General features: G+C 36.5%; 1 protein-coding gene across 1 annotated transcript in view; it reads left to right on the top strand.

The window, feature by feature from the left end:
- The window catches only part of Matcap2 (microtubule associated tyrosine carboxypeptidase 2), a 52,451-nt gene that overhangs the window by 11,889 nt on the left and 24,859 nt on the right, over window positions 1–15,703 (top strand). The window contains exon 2 of the mRNA XM_026387618.2: window positions 104–798. Within this exon, the coding sequence (XP_026243403.2) occupies window positions 104–798 (695 nt within the window). The remainder of the gene's footprint in view (window positions 1–103; window positions 799–15,703) is intronic.

Below are 15,703 nucleotides of genomic sequence, written 5' to 3'. Positions count from 1 at the left end.
TTTATAGAATTTTCAGAAGACTTTTTGTATAATAAGCAATTTGCTTCATCTACTTCATCTAGCATCTTTGTTATTTCTTTTTTGGTTTTGTTTATTAACACAGAAAAACTTCACTGGCCTGAGCAAGAACTCGCTAAGAAGTCTATTCTAAATGCAGAAGATTCATTGATCATTGACAGCAAAAGAAGCCTTTCACATTTACCTGCTGGAATACTAAAGGACATTTTCACAACTGGAACCAGTAGTTACAATGTCCTACTACAAAGCAAGGAGGAGAGAAAGCATCATTTACAAAAACAGTCTTCATCCACCTACTCCAAAAGATGTAGAAAACCCAGCAAATCTCCTAGCTCCCCTCATAGTAAAGATCCTTGCAGGACGAAAACCCCAGTGCCTGTGGCAAGCACTGGTACTTGGTACTGCCTGGAGAGGCAGCCTACTGTTTTTGTCACTAAGTCAGTGTCAAGTCCTGTAAAGTTTACACATGATATCTCTGTTACAGGGAACAGCCTAATACTGCCACCTAAACCAAAAAGCAAGATCAAGCGACGCCATTTCTCCGCTCTTCCAAAGCCAAAGCAGCAGCCTCAGTTCTGTAGAAGCTTTGAAAAAGCAGATGAGTTTTCTGGAAAAAAATTTTGCATATTGACTGCTATAAAGCCTACCAACTTAGAGAAAGAGAAACTGAGATTCTTCAAGTCTGACTATACCTACAATCCACAGTTTGAGTATGCTAATCCTGCTCTGCCAAGTGTGTTAGCCAAACACAGCAACGCATCTAACCGATTTCTTAAGCAGGTAAAATGCCAGTTCAGTAGTAGTATTTCATTTTTATGTAGTTAAAACACTTATGTATCGTTTTATAAGTAAAACAAGCCATTTATAAGTAAAACAAGCCATACTTATATATTATAATTAACTTCTACCCAGGATATTTTGATATGTGACAAATCTCCAGGTAAGTGGTATTGCCAATATGTGAGCAAATTTGTACTAATTTAAATCTATAGAGAATCTATTATATAGACTCTTTGTAACAGGAATCAACTGTATTTGGAAAAAAACTTCAGATTATAGTTCCAAGCTTTCGTTTAGGAGTTTCAAATTTGTGACCCATTATCCAGCCCACACAGAAGTGTTGGGTAGCCCACATCATGTTTTTGGTTTTTAGTTAATTTTTTAATGTCTCAGGTGGATTATGAAATCTCTGGTTCTGCTAAGCTAGTTCATTCCCTATTTGCTTAGGTTCTTGTAGGCAGTTTTGGAGACCCTAACTTGATTATTCCGTATGAAAAATGCTTCACTAAACTAATTAAAGCTTCACTAAAATTAATAATCATCATCTAATAAATATTTAAGCACTCATTTAAAGAAGAAAATAATAGGATTTTAAAAATTAACTTCAAGATTGGCAAATCATAACATGAATGATAAGAATAATACTTTCTAAATCGTTCAATTTAGACCTTAGTGCATAGCATTGTGTTTTAAGAGCTGTAATAAACTTCAAAATTTCACTGAAGTATTTGAGGAGAAATTGGCTGATGTTTACCTGCAGGGCATAGTTTTGAGATCATAAAGGCAAAATCTGTTTCTAGAATAGGTGAACCTGCATCATTCTATTTCCATGTGGTGCCTGCCCTATTTTTGGTTTTTTGCTGACAACATTGTAGTCTTTGGTCTTCTGGTCAGCAGTTTTTTTTTTTTTTTCTTTTTATTGTAAACAACATGAAAGCTGCCCAGTCTTTTGAAGCCATTATCTTTTGGGTTTTGCTTTTTTTTTTTTTTTTTTAAAGGGTTCTGGGGATTGAACCCAGAGCAAGGCAAGTACTCCGCCACCTAGCTATACCTCCAGTCTTTGAAGCTATTATTTGAAACTTATTTTAGGATTAAAATAATTTTAAGCAGGCAGTTTTTCTTTCTGTGTTAGAAGAAATCTTTTCTGCTTATGTATTTTTCCATTGGCATTCATTATTTTTTTAATGTGTACTGTTTTGGGATGGGCAAGGGCAGTATTAACATAGCAATTATATGTTTAGGTTCTACTACTTTTCTAATGAATGAGATAGAATAAAGACAATGCTTAAAGAGGTTATTTTGATGGTTAAATGAGATAATGCTTAGGCATATATAGCATTTAACATACTAGTAAATACTAATAAAATGTTTTGCTATTTACTCCCATTTTTGGCAGTCATTTATTTATGATTTTGTGTGTGTGTGTGTGTGTGTGTGTGTGTGTGTAAATTATAATTGATTGAATGGAGCTTTTGTGAATTTAAAATTTATAATTACAAAAATGCTATTTAAATTCTTCTCCTTGAGTGCTGAAAGAAATGGGCCTAGATTATATACCAATTTGGAGTTTGGTAGACCCAGCCCTGCTCATTTGAAAAGTATAGGGAGGCAGCCAGTGCCTCCCTAAGGGGTCTTTCTTCCTGCCTGTGGAGGATGTATAATCTACCAGAGAAGATAAGTCAGAAATAATTAGTGAAGAACAAAAGACACAGAGTCAGAAAAAATAGTTTTAAAGGGAGCCTAGAGCACCTGATAGGCCCAGCCCACACAGCTGTCTGAGTTGGAGCTGGACAATTAGAAAATGGTTCCTGTAGTTTATTTAAGGGGGTTCATTAAAGGCAGGAATAATGTTTCAGGGGTGGAGTCCTGCTTCCTGGTGTCTGGCAGTCAGCAGATTGATTGGCATCTTGGCAGGTTACATCTATCTCTTGAGAGGCTGTGTGACTGCAGCAGGTCTGCCCATCTCTGGTGCTGTGTGAGACCTCTTAGCAGAGCTGAGGAGGAGTTCACTTGCATTTGGGGGATCCATCCTGGTGGGACTGCCAAGGGAAGTTTCCAATGCCAGATCTACCCCTCACTGGCTACCATGCTGATGTAGTCCACATACAGCCCACGGATGGTTCTCGACAGGAAAGAGATTTACCACCATTAGATCAAAATGAATGCTTTTCATTTCCCTGCAAGGCAATTTGGAAATATCAGCAGCCTCACAAATTAAGAATTGGCACTACTTGACCTGTGACTTTACAGTCTATTTTAACCTGATTGCAGTTGCAGGAGATTAAACCTGTATTTGAATTGCATGAGACTTCAAAGTAGTACCAGTGGTCCTTCCTGGCTTGTACCTCAAATGCCCCTTTAAGGAAATGCTCTCAACAAATGCCAGATCTACTTTTGAAACCACCTCAATCAAATAAAAGAAATTTGTTGAACAAGGCCTCTAGAAAAACATGCTTAAATTGCTATATCAGGATCTGATTGATTATGACATCATCCTTCCCCTACCCAGCTGTGAAGCTAAAGCAGCAGCTTCAGGCTGGTCTCCAGGACTCAGAAATGTCCTTGCCAAACGTCAGCTAATAGTCTCTTGAGTTTCATAATCTGGATTCCTATAAGGCAATGGGTCTATTGTTGGAAGATGACTGTGGTCCTCTTCAGTGTACAAATAGGCAGAGCAGTAGCCTACCAGAGAGGAACCAAGGTAGTATTCAGGTTTTGCCATCCCCATTTGGTCTTAGCATTGTCAAGGAGTTTTAGGACTCAGCTTTTTGCCTGTTCTGGACAGTTGGCCCTACAGGAGGCATTGAGACCCTGGTGGTGATACAGGGCAGCTAGCATGGGCTAAAGAACTGTAGATCAGTCTAGGTGGAGTCTGTTGAATCCTGCTTATCTACCTGCTGGCAGCAATAGTAACCTCAAGTAAAATGGATACTTTAAGAATAAACAAGGAGCATCCTCCCATGACTCTGGCAATCTATTCTCCTTCAATGAAACAGAAACTTAATACTACGGTATTGCCAACAAAAAGCAGCTGTTTCATGAATAGCTAGTTCTCAGGAGTTTACAGGTTACCATTATTCCAAAAGACCTGATATCTGAAGGGGAAAGATAGATAAAGCATCTTCAAAGAGGGAAGAGCAGTTATAGGAAAAGCAAGAGCACTGTGTACCTCAGAGCAAGCAGGGCTTCCAACCTTGTCAGTCATAATTTTACTGAATACAAACATACCATCTTTCTAATAGTAGAATGCTAAGAGTAACATATCTAAAAAAATGTGTCCATGAATGAAACCATGTAGTTTCAGTGAGAGTTGAGAAAGAAAACTCCAGGAACACTTTATTTTTAAATGTGCTTGGTGTTTCTCAAAAAAACCCATTTTTCCCTTTAATTTTTATTGTTGGTTGTTCAAAACATTACATAGTTCTTGACATATCATATTTCACACTTTGATTCAAGTGGGTTATGAACTCACATTTTTTTACACCGTGTACAGATTGCAGCATCACATCGATTACACATCCACTGTTTTACATATTGCTATACTAGTGTCTGTTGTATTCTGCTGCCTTTCCTGTCCTCTACTATCCCCCATCCCCTCCCCTCCCATCTTCTCTCTCTACCCCCTGTACTGTAATTCATTTCTCCCCCTTGTTTTTTTTCCCCTTTCCCCTCACTTCCTCTTGTATGTAATTTTGTATAACCATGAGGGTCTCCTTCCATTTCCATGCAATTTCCCTTCTCTTTCCTTTTCCCTCCCACCTCTCACCCCTGTTTAATGTTAATCTTCTTCTCATGCTCTTCCTCCCAACTCTGTTCTTAGTTACTCTCCTTATATCAAAGAAAACATTTGGCATTTGTTTTTTAGGGATTGGCTAGCTTCACTTAGCATAATCTGCTCTAATGCCATCCATTTCCCTCCAAATTCTATGATTTTGTCATTTTTTAATGCAGAGTAGTACTCCATTGTGTATAAATGCCACATTTTTTTTTTTATCCATTCGTCTATTGAAGGGCATCTAGGTTGGTTCCACAGTCTTGCTATTGTGAATTGTGCTGCTATGAACATTGATGTAGCAGTGTCCCTGTAGCATGCTCTTTTTAGGTCTTTAGGGAATAGACCCAGAAGGGGAATAGCTGGGTCAAATGGTGGTTCCATTCCCAGCTTTCCGAGAAATCTCCATACTGCTTTCCAAATTGGCTGCACCAATTTGCAATCCCACCAGCAATGTACAAGTGTACCCTTTTCCCCACATCCTCGCCAGCACTTGTTGTTGTTTGACTTCATAATGGCTGCCAATCTTACTGGAGTGAGATGGTATCTTAGGGTGGTTTTGATTTGCATTTCTCTGACTGCTAGAGATGGTGAGAATTTTTTCATGTTTGATTGATTGTATGTCCTCCTCTGAGAAGTGTCTGTTCAGGTCCTTGGCCCATTTGTTGATTGGGTTATTCGTTTTCTTATCGTTTAATTAAAAAAACCCATTTGTATTATAACCATATTATTTAAGAGTTATGGTATTATTTGATATTAATGTATTCTCTGTTAGTAAAATAACTGTTCTTCTTGTGTAATTATAGTCTCCTAATTTTTCCTTTATTACTTAAAGCTAATGGAAGTTAATTGTTCTGTGCTGTTGAGGATAACTTGGAAGAGTTATTGGAAAATCTCAGGAATACTGAAAATCAAAAGGGATGGACTTTGATTCTCAGCTTCTTTTTTCTGTACCAAAACAACATAACAACATTCTGTGACATAGTAATGCATTTCATTTATAAAATTCAGACATTCAAAGTAAATACCTAGATGGACCAACTCTGTTATGTTAGAAAATAAATTCTGATTTTTGTCTTCCTAGTGAGCAAACTTTTTATATAGTCATGGTAGATTAGGGTCATGAACTCAGATCCTATAGGATCTGTGCAGGGATCATAAATGATTGTAAGTAAGGGGCTGGCTGCACATAGTAGCACATTGGAAGTCAGACAATGGTTATTTAACTTGAGCCACAGTTTGGATTCAGTGTTATTTTATATTCAGGGTTTTCCAAAAAAAAAGGTAGAGACCTGAATTTTATATGAAGTTTTCCAGCTTTTTAAACTACTTTACAGTAATCCACAACTCTTGAACCATAGTGTTGACATCTAGTTCAATTAAACAAATATAGGCTGTCCAAACCAATGAAAATTATCTTGTGAGCCACATCTATCCCTTGAGTTGCTACTTTTCCACTTCTAATTATTAGAACCTAGTATAAATGGAATAAGTAATTCATTGTTGTACTAAAACACATATATAATAAATGTATACATAGAATCATATATCATGCTCTAAATCAAGATTGTTGTTGTTATTGTTGTTGTTTTCTTTGTACCAGGGATTGAACCCAGAGGTACTTTATCACTGAGCCACAAATCCAGCCCTTTTTATTTTTATTATTTTATTTTGTTTTGGGCCTCAATAAATTGCTGAGGCTGGCTTTGAATTTGTGATCCTCCTATGTCAAGTTGCTGGAACTAAAAGCATGTGCCACTTACTGCATACAGCCACTTTACTTTTTTGATAGAAAAATTTTTTTACTTGGAATAAGAAGCCTGCGATTGAACCCAGAGGGGCTTAACCACTGAGCTACATCCACAGTCCTTTTTATCTTTTGAGACAGGGTATCACTAATTTGCTTAGGGCCTGGCTAAATTGCTGAGGCTGCCCTTGAACTTGTGATCCTCCAAGTTGCTTGGATGATAGTCCTGTACTATCATTCCTGGCTGACCTAACATTTCTTTAAAGCTAAGTTATAATTATACCAGAATTGATATAGTATTTTAAGCATGTGCTCTATCACTGAGCTATACCTCCACCCCTGTTTGAAATAATATTTTAACTTTGTAGACTTCAAATTGTCAAAACAGTGAAGGGGAAGAAAAAGCAAGGATTCTTTACTTTATACCTCTCCCTAAATGACACCATTTTCTGTTTAGCAAGTCACAAATCTTTCACAGATACTCTGAAGTTCTAAGGTTTTTTTTTTCATTTGTTTGTTTGTTTTAAGGTTATTTTGAGTTCAGTTTGTTCCATAGTCACTTTTGTACATGAGGTTGGAAAAGAGGGATCATTTTTTAACCTAATAGCAAGAAAGATCAGAGATGGAAAAACCCCAATCAGATTGTATGTTCTTGGAAGAAGGTATGACCTCATTGAAAGGCTTTGTTGATTTGCCTCTAAAAACTCAGCTAACATGTACATTCTCATGTAACAATGTTTCCTACCAAACAGCTTGAATATCTGTTTTTTTTGTAAGTGATTAAAAATAATCTGCAATACTAAGCTATTTATAAATAATCTCAGAAGTAGTTGTAACATTTTCATTTTCCCACTTACCCTTGTATACATCCAGACTACCTAAACACCCTGACAACACAGAATGCAGAAGAGGGGACCCAGAATTCTAAGGGAAAGAATAAGCTGCAAGCAACATTTTCTTTTTTTGGTCTGGCTTTCACATTTATTGAAGAAGGGCTCAATGTCTGTTATCGGTTTATTTTCTGGGTTCTACATATGTAGAATATGATTGTTTGAAATAGATTTCTTTTCTTTCTTTCTTTCTTTTTTTTTTTTTTTTTGTTATACCCTGATCCTCATCTGCTATAGAAAATGCATTACTGGCAAAGTATTTTTGCTGGCTTCAGTCTTTCCTCTGCTTTCCACACTGTCATCAGTGTCTTTCTAAAGTGCAAATCTGGTTGTGTAACTTTTTGTCTTGAAAAACTTCAGAGCTCTTTATAATTTAGGTTAAAGTTCAAAAATCTTTTGCACAGCCTTCAAGACCTTATTCCCAAGTCAACTTCAAACTCCCATAGCCTCTCATACAAATGATCTGTCATTGTGTTTATCCTTTCTTACCATTTTTAAGTTTGTTATTTTCACCAGCAGATCAACCTCTTTGATAGCAGTGTATTTTACTTATTTCTTCTATTCCAGAATCAAAAACAGATCCTGGTGCTGAGTTTCCCAAGGTATTTCACTTTCTTTGATTTATTTTTACTTTGGCAGTATTATTTTTCTTTTGCCTGAAATGCCTTCTATTTCCTCTAATCTATCACTTCTATTTACTCTTTTTCTGTGATTTCACAATACTTTATTCATAACTCCATCAGAGTATCACATTAAATGTCATCTCTGCCAGTCTAAAGACAGGACAGGAACTTATAATCTAGAATATATAAAAGTAATAGTGATTGGCACATAGAAGGTGACCCCAATGATGAATAAAGGAGTGAATGGAAAAATGAATGGGCTTTTTTGCTGTTATGCTGGAAATTTAGTGAAGTGCTTTATAAACAATCGATCTGTGATTGATGGTCAGCTTTCCAAATTTGTAGCCTAAGGTTCAAATTCAGCCTGCATATATCTTTTTCTTGGCCAGTGTAGGGATTTTAAACATTGGACTGTAAAAGTGTTCTTTTGTTGCCTCTCCAGTTATCTTATACCCCAGTAGCATTGCTTACAAATAAAGATATTTGAGAATGTAACCATTTGTGCAGTGTCCTACTGGTTTTTGACTGCAGTATCTTAAATGGAGGCATAATGATCTGATAGAGTAATCACAAATCTTTATATACCTAATTTGCTACCAAAAAGCAATAGCCACCATTGAAAAATTCATGTAGTGGAATTTTGCCTTTCATTCTGAGAATATCATTACCAGAATATGTGTGTGTGTGTGTGTGTGTGTGTGTGTGTGTGTGTGTCCCCATGTGTGTCTAAAGTAACCATTTTCAAATTGTTCTGAGGAGCACTAATAAGGAGTCCATATAAGTTAGAAAGCATAAACTACTATATTCATCTCCCAGATTCAACACACATAGTATTTTTTTAAAGGCTTGGGAGAGGCATTCATTTTAACTCTATTTAGTCCAATATTTTCCATGCTTATTTGGGTAGGTAACCTTTAAAAAAATGATCATGTAGCCCACTTTCCTCTCAAAAAACAGTTTGCAATAACAGGCTTAAAGAAAAGGACTATCCTGGCTGCAGTTATGGCTCAGTGGTAGAGCGCTTACTTAGCACATGTGAGGCACTGGATTCAATCTTTAGACCACATAAAATTAAATAAATGTGTTTATCTACAACTAAAAACAAAAAGATAAAATTTAAAAAAAAAAGAAAAGGACTATATGATCTCCTAGAGGTTATTCAGTATTTGAGAGGTGGGTTCCAGATTTTAGAGTTTTCTGAAAAGGAGAGGAATGAGGGGAGATTGAGATTTTATATATTAACAAGGGAGGGGAAAAAACATTACCTTGAATAAAAGAGAGCAATCCAGTTATTTTAAATTCTAAAATTACAACCCAGCAGTCAACTGCTGAAGCTTAAATACTGTATAATCATATGGGAAAGAGATTAGAGAGCACATTCAGAGCCCCTCACAACAACCCTAGGAGTTAAATAAAGCCAGGATTTTCATCTCCATTTTGCTAGCGAAGAAACTAACTCTGAGAAAGATTAAGCAGCATTCCTGCAATCACAGTCTTAAACCATGGGGCCCTAATGTAAAACCAGATCTGATGGCTAGTGTTTCCACAGTATAGTTTTTCACTGAGTGAAAACCACAGTTGAGAAGGGAGATAGATTTTTAGCACATGACTATTGAAGTGGCTCATGATTGACGGTCAGATTTCCAAATAAAATAAGAAAGTAAACCAAAAGCAGATAATTTAGGAGAACATTGATATTTTTTAGAAAGTTTGTTGTATCATCCAAGGCAATGCTGGAAGTTTTATAAAGATAAATTTTTCATTTTATGGATTTAGAATTTAAATGTTTTATTATATTATTTGATTACTTTTCCTTTTTAACATAGCTTTATTAAAATGTTATTCACATGCTATATACAGTTCATCCATTTAAAGTGTATGGTTCAGTGATTTTTAATATATCCAGTTATGCATACATCATAATTTTACTATTTCATCACCAAAAAAGTTCTGTACCTAGGAGCCATCAGTCCTTGTTCCTTACCAACCTCCTACCAAGTACAACCTTATAATCTGCTTTCTGTCTCTATGGATTTGCCTATTCTTGACATTTGATATAAACAGAATTGTATAATATGTAATTGTTTTGTGGCCCTTTATGATTGACTTCTTTCATTTGTCATGTTTTCAAAGATTTATCCATGTTGTATGTGTAGCAGTACTTTTTATTATGGAATAAAATTTTGTACATAGATTTTTTACATTCATCAGTTGATAGACATTTGGATTGTTTCCACCTTTGGTTATTATGAATAATGCTGCTATAAGCATTTGGGTATAAATTTTTATGTGGTCATGTGTTTTAATTATCTTGGATGCATACCTAGTAGTATTTGATGATATATATAATAACTTCATGTTTTAACCTTCTGAGTAACTGTTGGACTGTTTTCCAAGGTAACTACACCATTTTACTTTCCCACCAATAGTATATAAAGGTTCTGGTTTCTCCTCATCCTCATTAACTGTTGTTTATTTTATTTTTTTCCTATAGCTATCCTAGTGGATATGAAGTAGTGTCTCATTGGGTTTTGATTTATATTTCCTTGGTAGCTAATGATGTTGAGCATCTTCTCATGTGCTTATTGGCCACTTATATATAATTTTTGGAGAACTGTCTTTAGAAACTTCACCCATTTATTTACTTATTATTCTTTTAATTAATGAGTTGCAGAAATTCTTTTTTGTTTATTTTTTTGGTACTGGGGATCGAACCTAGGGGCACTTTACCACCAAGGTACATCCCCAACCCTTTTTAAAATTTTTATTTTGAGACAGGGTCTCAACCAAGTTGTTTCAGGGCTTTGCTAAATTGCTGAGGCTGGCCTCAAAGTTGCAATCCTTTTGCCTCAGCCTCCCAAGTCACCATGTCTGGCTCCAAGATGTTGTTTTACAGAACAGAATAAAAGTACATAGATGACATAGATGAGGAAAATGGCTGCTTCTTCCATGAGTTGACCTCATGAATGTGAGGCATATAAGCTCTTTTTTCTACCAGCCTATAAATCTACTTATAGAAAACATTGTTGGATTTTTAAATTAAAAAACTTTTTTCACTCACCATGCCTGACTGAAAGTTTACTTTTTTTTCTTTTATTAAATACTGTGAATAAAGCTACAATGAAAATGAAAAAAAACAAAAAAATCTTTTTTCATGTGTTCTTTTTTTAAATGCAAATATCCCAGAGAAGGGATATCAATAACTACTAGGCAAGTGGGATAAGGTAATCAGATGGTGAGTAGGAAGACCCAAAGATTCCAAAGTAGGAGGGATTTAAATATTATAAAAATAATATATGTTCAGTATAAAAACTTAGAAAAGTTGAGCTGAAGTTTGCAGCTCAGTGGTTGAGCATTCGCCTAGCATGTGTAAGTCTCTGAGTTCAATTCCCATCATGGCAAAAATAAACAAACTCAGAAATATGGGAAAAAGAATTAAAATCCCATAATTTTGCCACTCAAAGATAACTACTGCTGACATTTCTGTGTATTTTTTCTTCTCCCAAGCCTACTATTCATCATGAGGTTAATATGCTTTTGCTTACTTATGATAAACATTTTCTCATATCCTTAAAAATTGTCAACATTTCTTTTATGTCAGTATCATTTTAAGTGACTGTACTTTTCTTATAAAGGTTGTACAGTTCCAGGCACGCACACACCTGTAATTTTAGAGGCTGAGGCAAGAGGCTCACAAGTGCCAAGGCAACCTCAGCAACTTAGCAAGACCCTGTCTCAAAATTAGAAAACAAAAGGGGTTAAGAACGTAGCTCAGTGGTAGAGTGCCCCTGAATCAATCCCCAGTGCCACTAAAAATAAAATAAAAAATAAAGGGTTTACAGTTTTGGTTGAACTTGAATCTTTAGGTTGTTCCCCACTGTTTATTTATTTATTTTTTTAAATACAGAAACATTGTGTTAGTCCATCTCTCTAGGGGGCTTCTTGCCTGGAGCCTCTTGGAAGGAGGCAAGTTAGTAAGCTGTGCAGTAGAGATTATTTCTTTTTCACAATAGGTTATGGACATCCTGATGTGTCTCAGAATGATTTTTTCCTTATTAATTTAGAAGATAATAGGAACTTCTTATTCATGTAAATAAACAAAAATATATTTAAAAAATACAATGAGTGAAATTCACTCAATGTAGGTGTACCTTGCCATCCTGTCCCTTCCCTAATCTCTGTCTCCCATGGCCATTTGATCAGCTTACTCAAGTCTTCATAGGTAAGAATTTTTCTTTAACTTTGAATATTGCTCCATTTATTTTAGGTTTTCTTCACATGTAATTAATAGATTTAGTATTAGTTATCTGTATTTCATATGTCTCAACTTCCCTCTTATTTTCAAGACCCACCCCCACCGAGGATTATTGAAGGTTATCATTGGTTTCATTAATTTGTAAAATGAAGCTTGTACTTTCTGAAATTTATTGTTTCCTACAGAATATATAAGGTTGAACCATACAAAATTGCTCATATTTGATCATCATATGATGTCAATGTCATAGGATTTGACCTAATACTTTTTCAGAGGTATGTTCTTCCTTCATTTGAGTTTTCAGGATAAGGCTCCCACCCATCCCTCAGATATCACATTTCTTCATAGGGTTTATGTTTTCATTTTTTCTCCTATTACACATCTGTAATTAAGAAGCACCTTGTAGGCTGGTGTTGTAGCTTAGTGGTAGAATGCTTGCCTAGCATGTGTGAGGCATTGGGTTCCATCCTCAGCACCACATAAAAATAAATAGATAAAATAATAAATATTTAAACAACTAAAAAAAATATTTAAAAAGAAGAAGCACCTATGCTGGTTTGATCGTTCCTGCCTATAATCCCAGCAACTAAGGAGGCTATGTCGTGATGGGCAAAAGGTTCAACTTTTGCAGTTTAGGGGAAGAAATAAAGAATGTCCACAAGCTTCTGCCTTTTTCAATGCTTTATTCACTCAAATCACTCCATACAATTTTTTTAAAAATATTTATTTATTTATTTGTTATTAGCAGACACAACATCCCTGTTTGTATGTGGTGCTGGAGGATCGAACCCGGGCCGCACGCATGCCAGGCAAGTGCGCTACTGCCCGAGCCACATCCCCAGCCCCCACTCCATACAATTTTAATCTATAGGTTCTTAATCAAGAAAATGACAGTCCTTAATGCTAGGCACTGAAATAAACATAATCAATTCACAGCAAACAATTCTAGATTAATTAATTTTAAGCATTGCAAACACACTTAATCATGTCAGAATAATGACAGACATTCCCCCTGAGTGCTAAGTCCAAGTGTCAGATCAAAAGTCTCAAGCCTGAGGTTTTAAGTCCAGCAGATGCGCACTCACTCAGACCAGGTACTCAGGTCTGGAACCAAGGCAAGCTTCTCCTGGGGTGGAGCTGATGGCCTATTAAGGAGAGGGTGGTAGGAGAAATTGCAGCTCTCACCAGGGTCAAGATGTGGCTGTAGAGTTTGAGAGTGGTGAACCATGTAGAGGATCAGGCAAACAGTGACAAAAGATGAGATGCCAGTCCAGGTCTTCATCAGGCTCTCCAACTTGTGTGCATCAGTATCGGCTGGCTGAATATCTGTTCATTTGCTCTATTATTTATACTAAATTTGGGGGCTTTTGACCCCCCTTTCAATCCTTATCAGCTACCTCAGGATTTCTCAGTGGCATCATTTACCTGGGGTTAAAACATCTGGTTTGGTGGTCCCCACCCTTTTTGCCCCTTTCCCTCTTATCAGGTGAGGACAGCCTGCCAGAGGCTTCATTCTTGAGTTTATGGGGGGGGGGGGGAGAGTGACTTGTTTGTGCCTAAGGGCCCTACTGGAGGGATCTGATAGGCGTGCCTGGTGAGACTGCAGGTTTCAAACTGGAGTGTTTTAAAATGTAGTTGCTAAGGCTAAGGCCTAAGGCCATCCTTACAGGCTGAGATTGGTAGATCACAAGTTTGAAGCCAGCCTCAACTAAAAATTTAGTGGGTTCCACATTCTAGCTATTGTGAATTGTGCTGCTATAAACATTGATGTGGCTATGTCCCTGTAGTATGCTCTTTTTAGGTCTTTTGGGTATAGTCCGAGAAGGGAAATAGCTGGGTCAAATGGTGGTTCCATTCCCAGCTTTCCAAGGAATCTCCAAACTGCTTTCCAAATTGGCTGCAGCAATTTGCAGTCCCACCAGCAATGTATGAGTGTACCTTTTCCCCCCATCCTCGCCAGCACTTATTGTTGTTTGACTTCATAATGGCTGCCATTCTTATTGGAGTGAGATGGTATCTTAGAGTATTTTAATGTGCATTTCTCTGATTGCTAGAGATGGTGAGCATTTTTTCATGTATTTGTTGATTGTTTGTATATCCTCTTCTAAGAAGTTTCTGTTCAAGTCCTTGGTCCATTTGTTGATTGGATTATTTGCTTTTTTGTTGTTTGACTTTTTGAGTTCTTTGTATACTCTAGAGATTAGAGCTCTATCTGATGTTTGAGGAGTAAAAATTTGTTCCCAGGATGTAGGCTCCCTATTCACCTCACATATTATTTCTCTTGCTGAGAAAAAACTTTTTAGTTTGAATTCGTCCCATTTGTTTATTCTTGGTTTTAACTCTTGTGCTATAGGTGTCTTATTAAGATAGATGAATGGATTAAAAAATGTGGCATTTATACACAATGGAATATTACTCAGCACTAAAAAATAACAAGATCATGGCATTTACAGGCAAATGGATGTCATTAGAGCAGATTATGCTAAGTGAAGTTAGCCAATCCCTAAAAAACAAATGTCGAATGTCTTCTCTGATATAAGGGGGTGACTCAGAATGGGATAGGGAGGAAGAGCATGAGAAGAAGACTACCACTAAATAGGGAAGAGAGGTGGGAGGGAAAAAGAGGGAGAAGGGGAGTTGCACGGAAGATGGAAGGAGAACCTCATTGTTATACAGAATACATATATGATGTTGTGATGAGAAAAAGAAAAAAAATGTGTCACATTAGAGAGAGAGGATGGGAGAGGAGGGGAGGAGTAGGGAGGATAGGAAGGGCAGCAGAATAGAATAGACAATATGATTGATGTATGTACATTCCATGTATGTATTATATGTCAAAATACATTCTGCTGTCATGTATGACTAAAAAAAAAATTAGTGGGGCCCTCAGCAAATTAATGAGGCCCTGACTGAAAATTAAAAAAATAAAAAGACTGGGGATGTAGTTCAGTGGTAAAGTACCCCTGGGTTAAATCCCTAGCACCAAAAAACAAAACAAAAAGAAGAAAGAACCCAAAAAACAATAACCACTTTGTATGAGGCTTAAGTTGGCGTAAAGACAGGTATAAGGAGTTATCTAATAGACTTCTCAGATTAAACCGTACATGAGAGTTGCTTTGTTGAGCCTTCTGAGCTAGGGACCTCCTGATCTTAGAGACCTTTTAAACTTTCAAGTAGTGGTGTTCCATAATATTTTAGTATGACTGTGAGTTTGAAAGTGAAAGAGTTATGGGTATGAGTGCTTTACAAGCTACAGTAAAACATATTTTAGTCCTTTCACAGACACTGAAGTATTTTTCAACAGACATGAAAACTTAAAATGAAGTTGAGATTTGGTCTGAAAGAAAAGTTCCAGTGCTGAAAACCAAAATTGAAAACTAGTGTTCCAGAGAATGTAAAGTGAATCATTTTCCTGAAAATACATCTGTTAATCTGTTTGTTCTACTATAACAAAATACCTTAATCTGGATAACTTATAAATAATAGAAATTTCTCGCAGTTCTGAGGGTAAAGAAGTTAAGGATTTGGCTGTTGAGGCTACTTTCTAGTTCATAGAGGTAGGTGTCTTCTAGATGTGACCTCACATGATGAAAGGGGCTAGCTAGCTCTCTGGGGCCT

Source organism: Urocitellus parryii, chromosome 3 (assembly GCF_045843805.1).
Source record: "Urocitellus parryii isolate mUroPar1 chromosome 3, mUroPar1.hap1, whole genome shotgun sequence".
Taxonomy (NCBI): domain Eukaryota; kingdom Metazoa; phylum Chordata; class Mammalia; order Rodentia; family Sciuridae; genus Urocitellus; species Urocitellus parryii.
The sequence above is the reverse complement of the archived record's forward strand: the minus strand, read 5'-3'. Positions and strand labels throughout refer to the sequence as shown.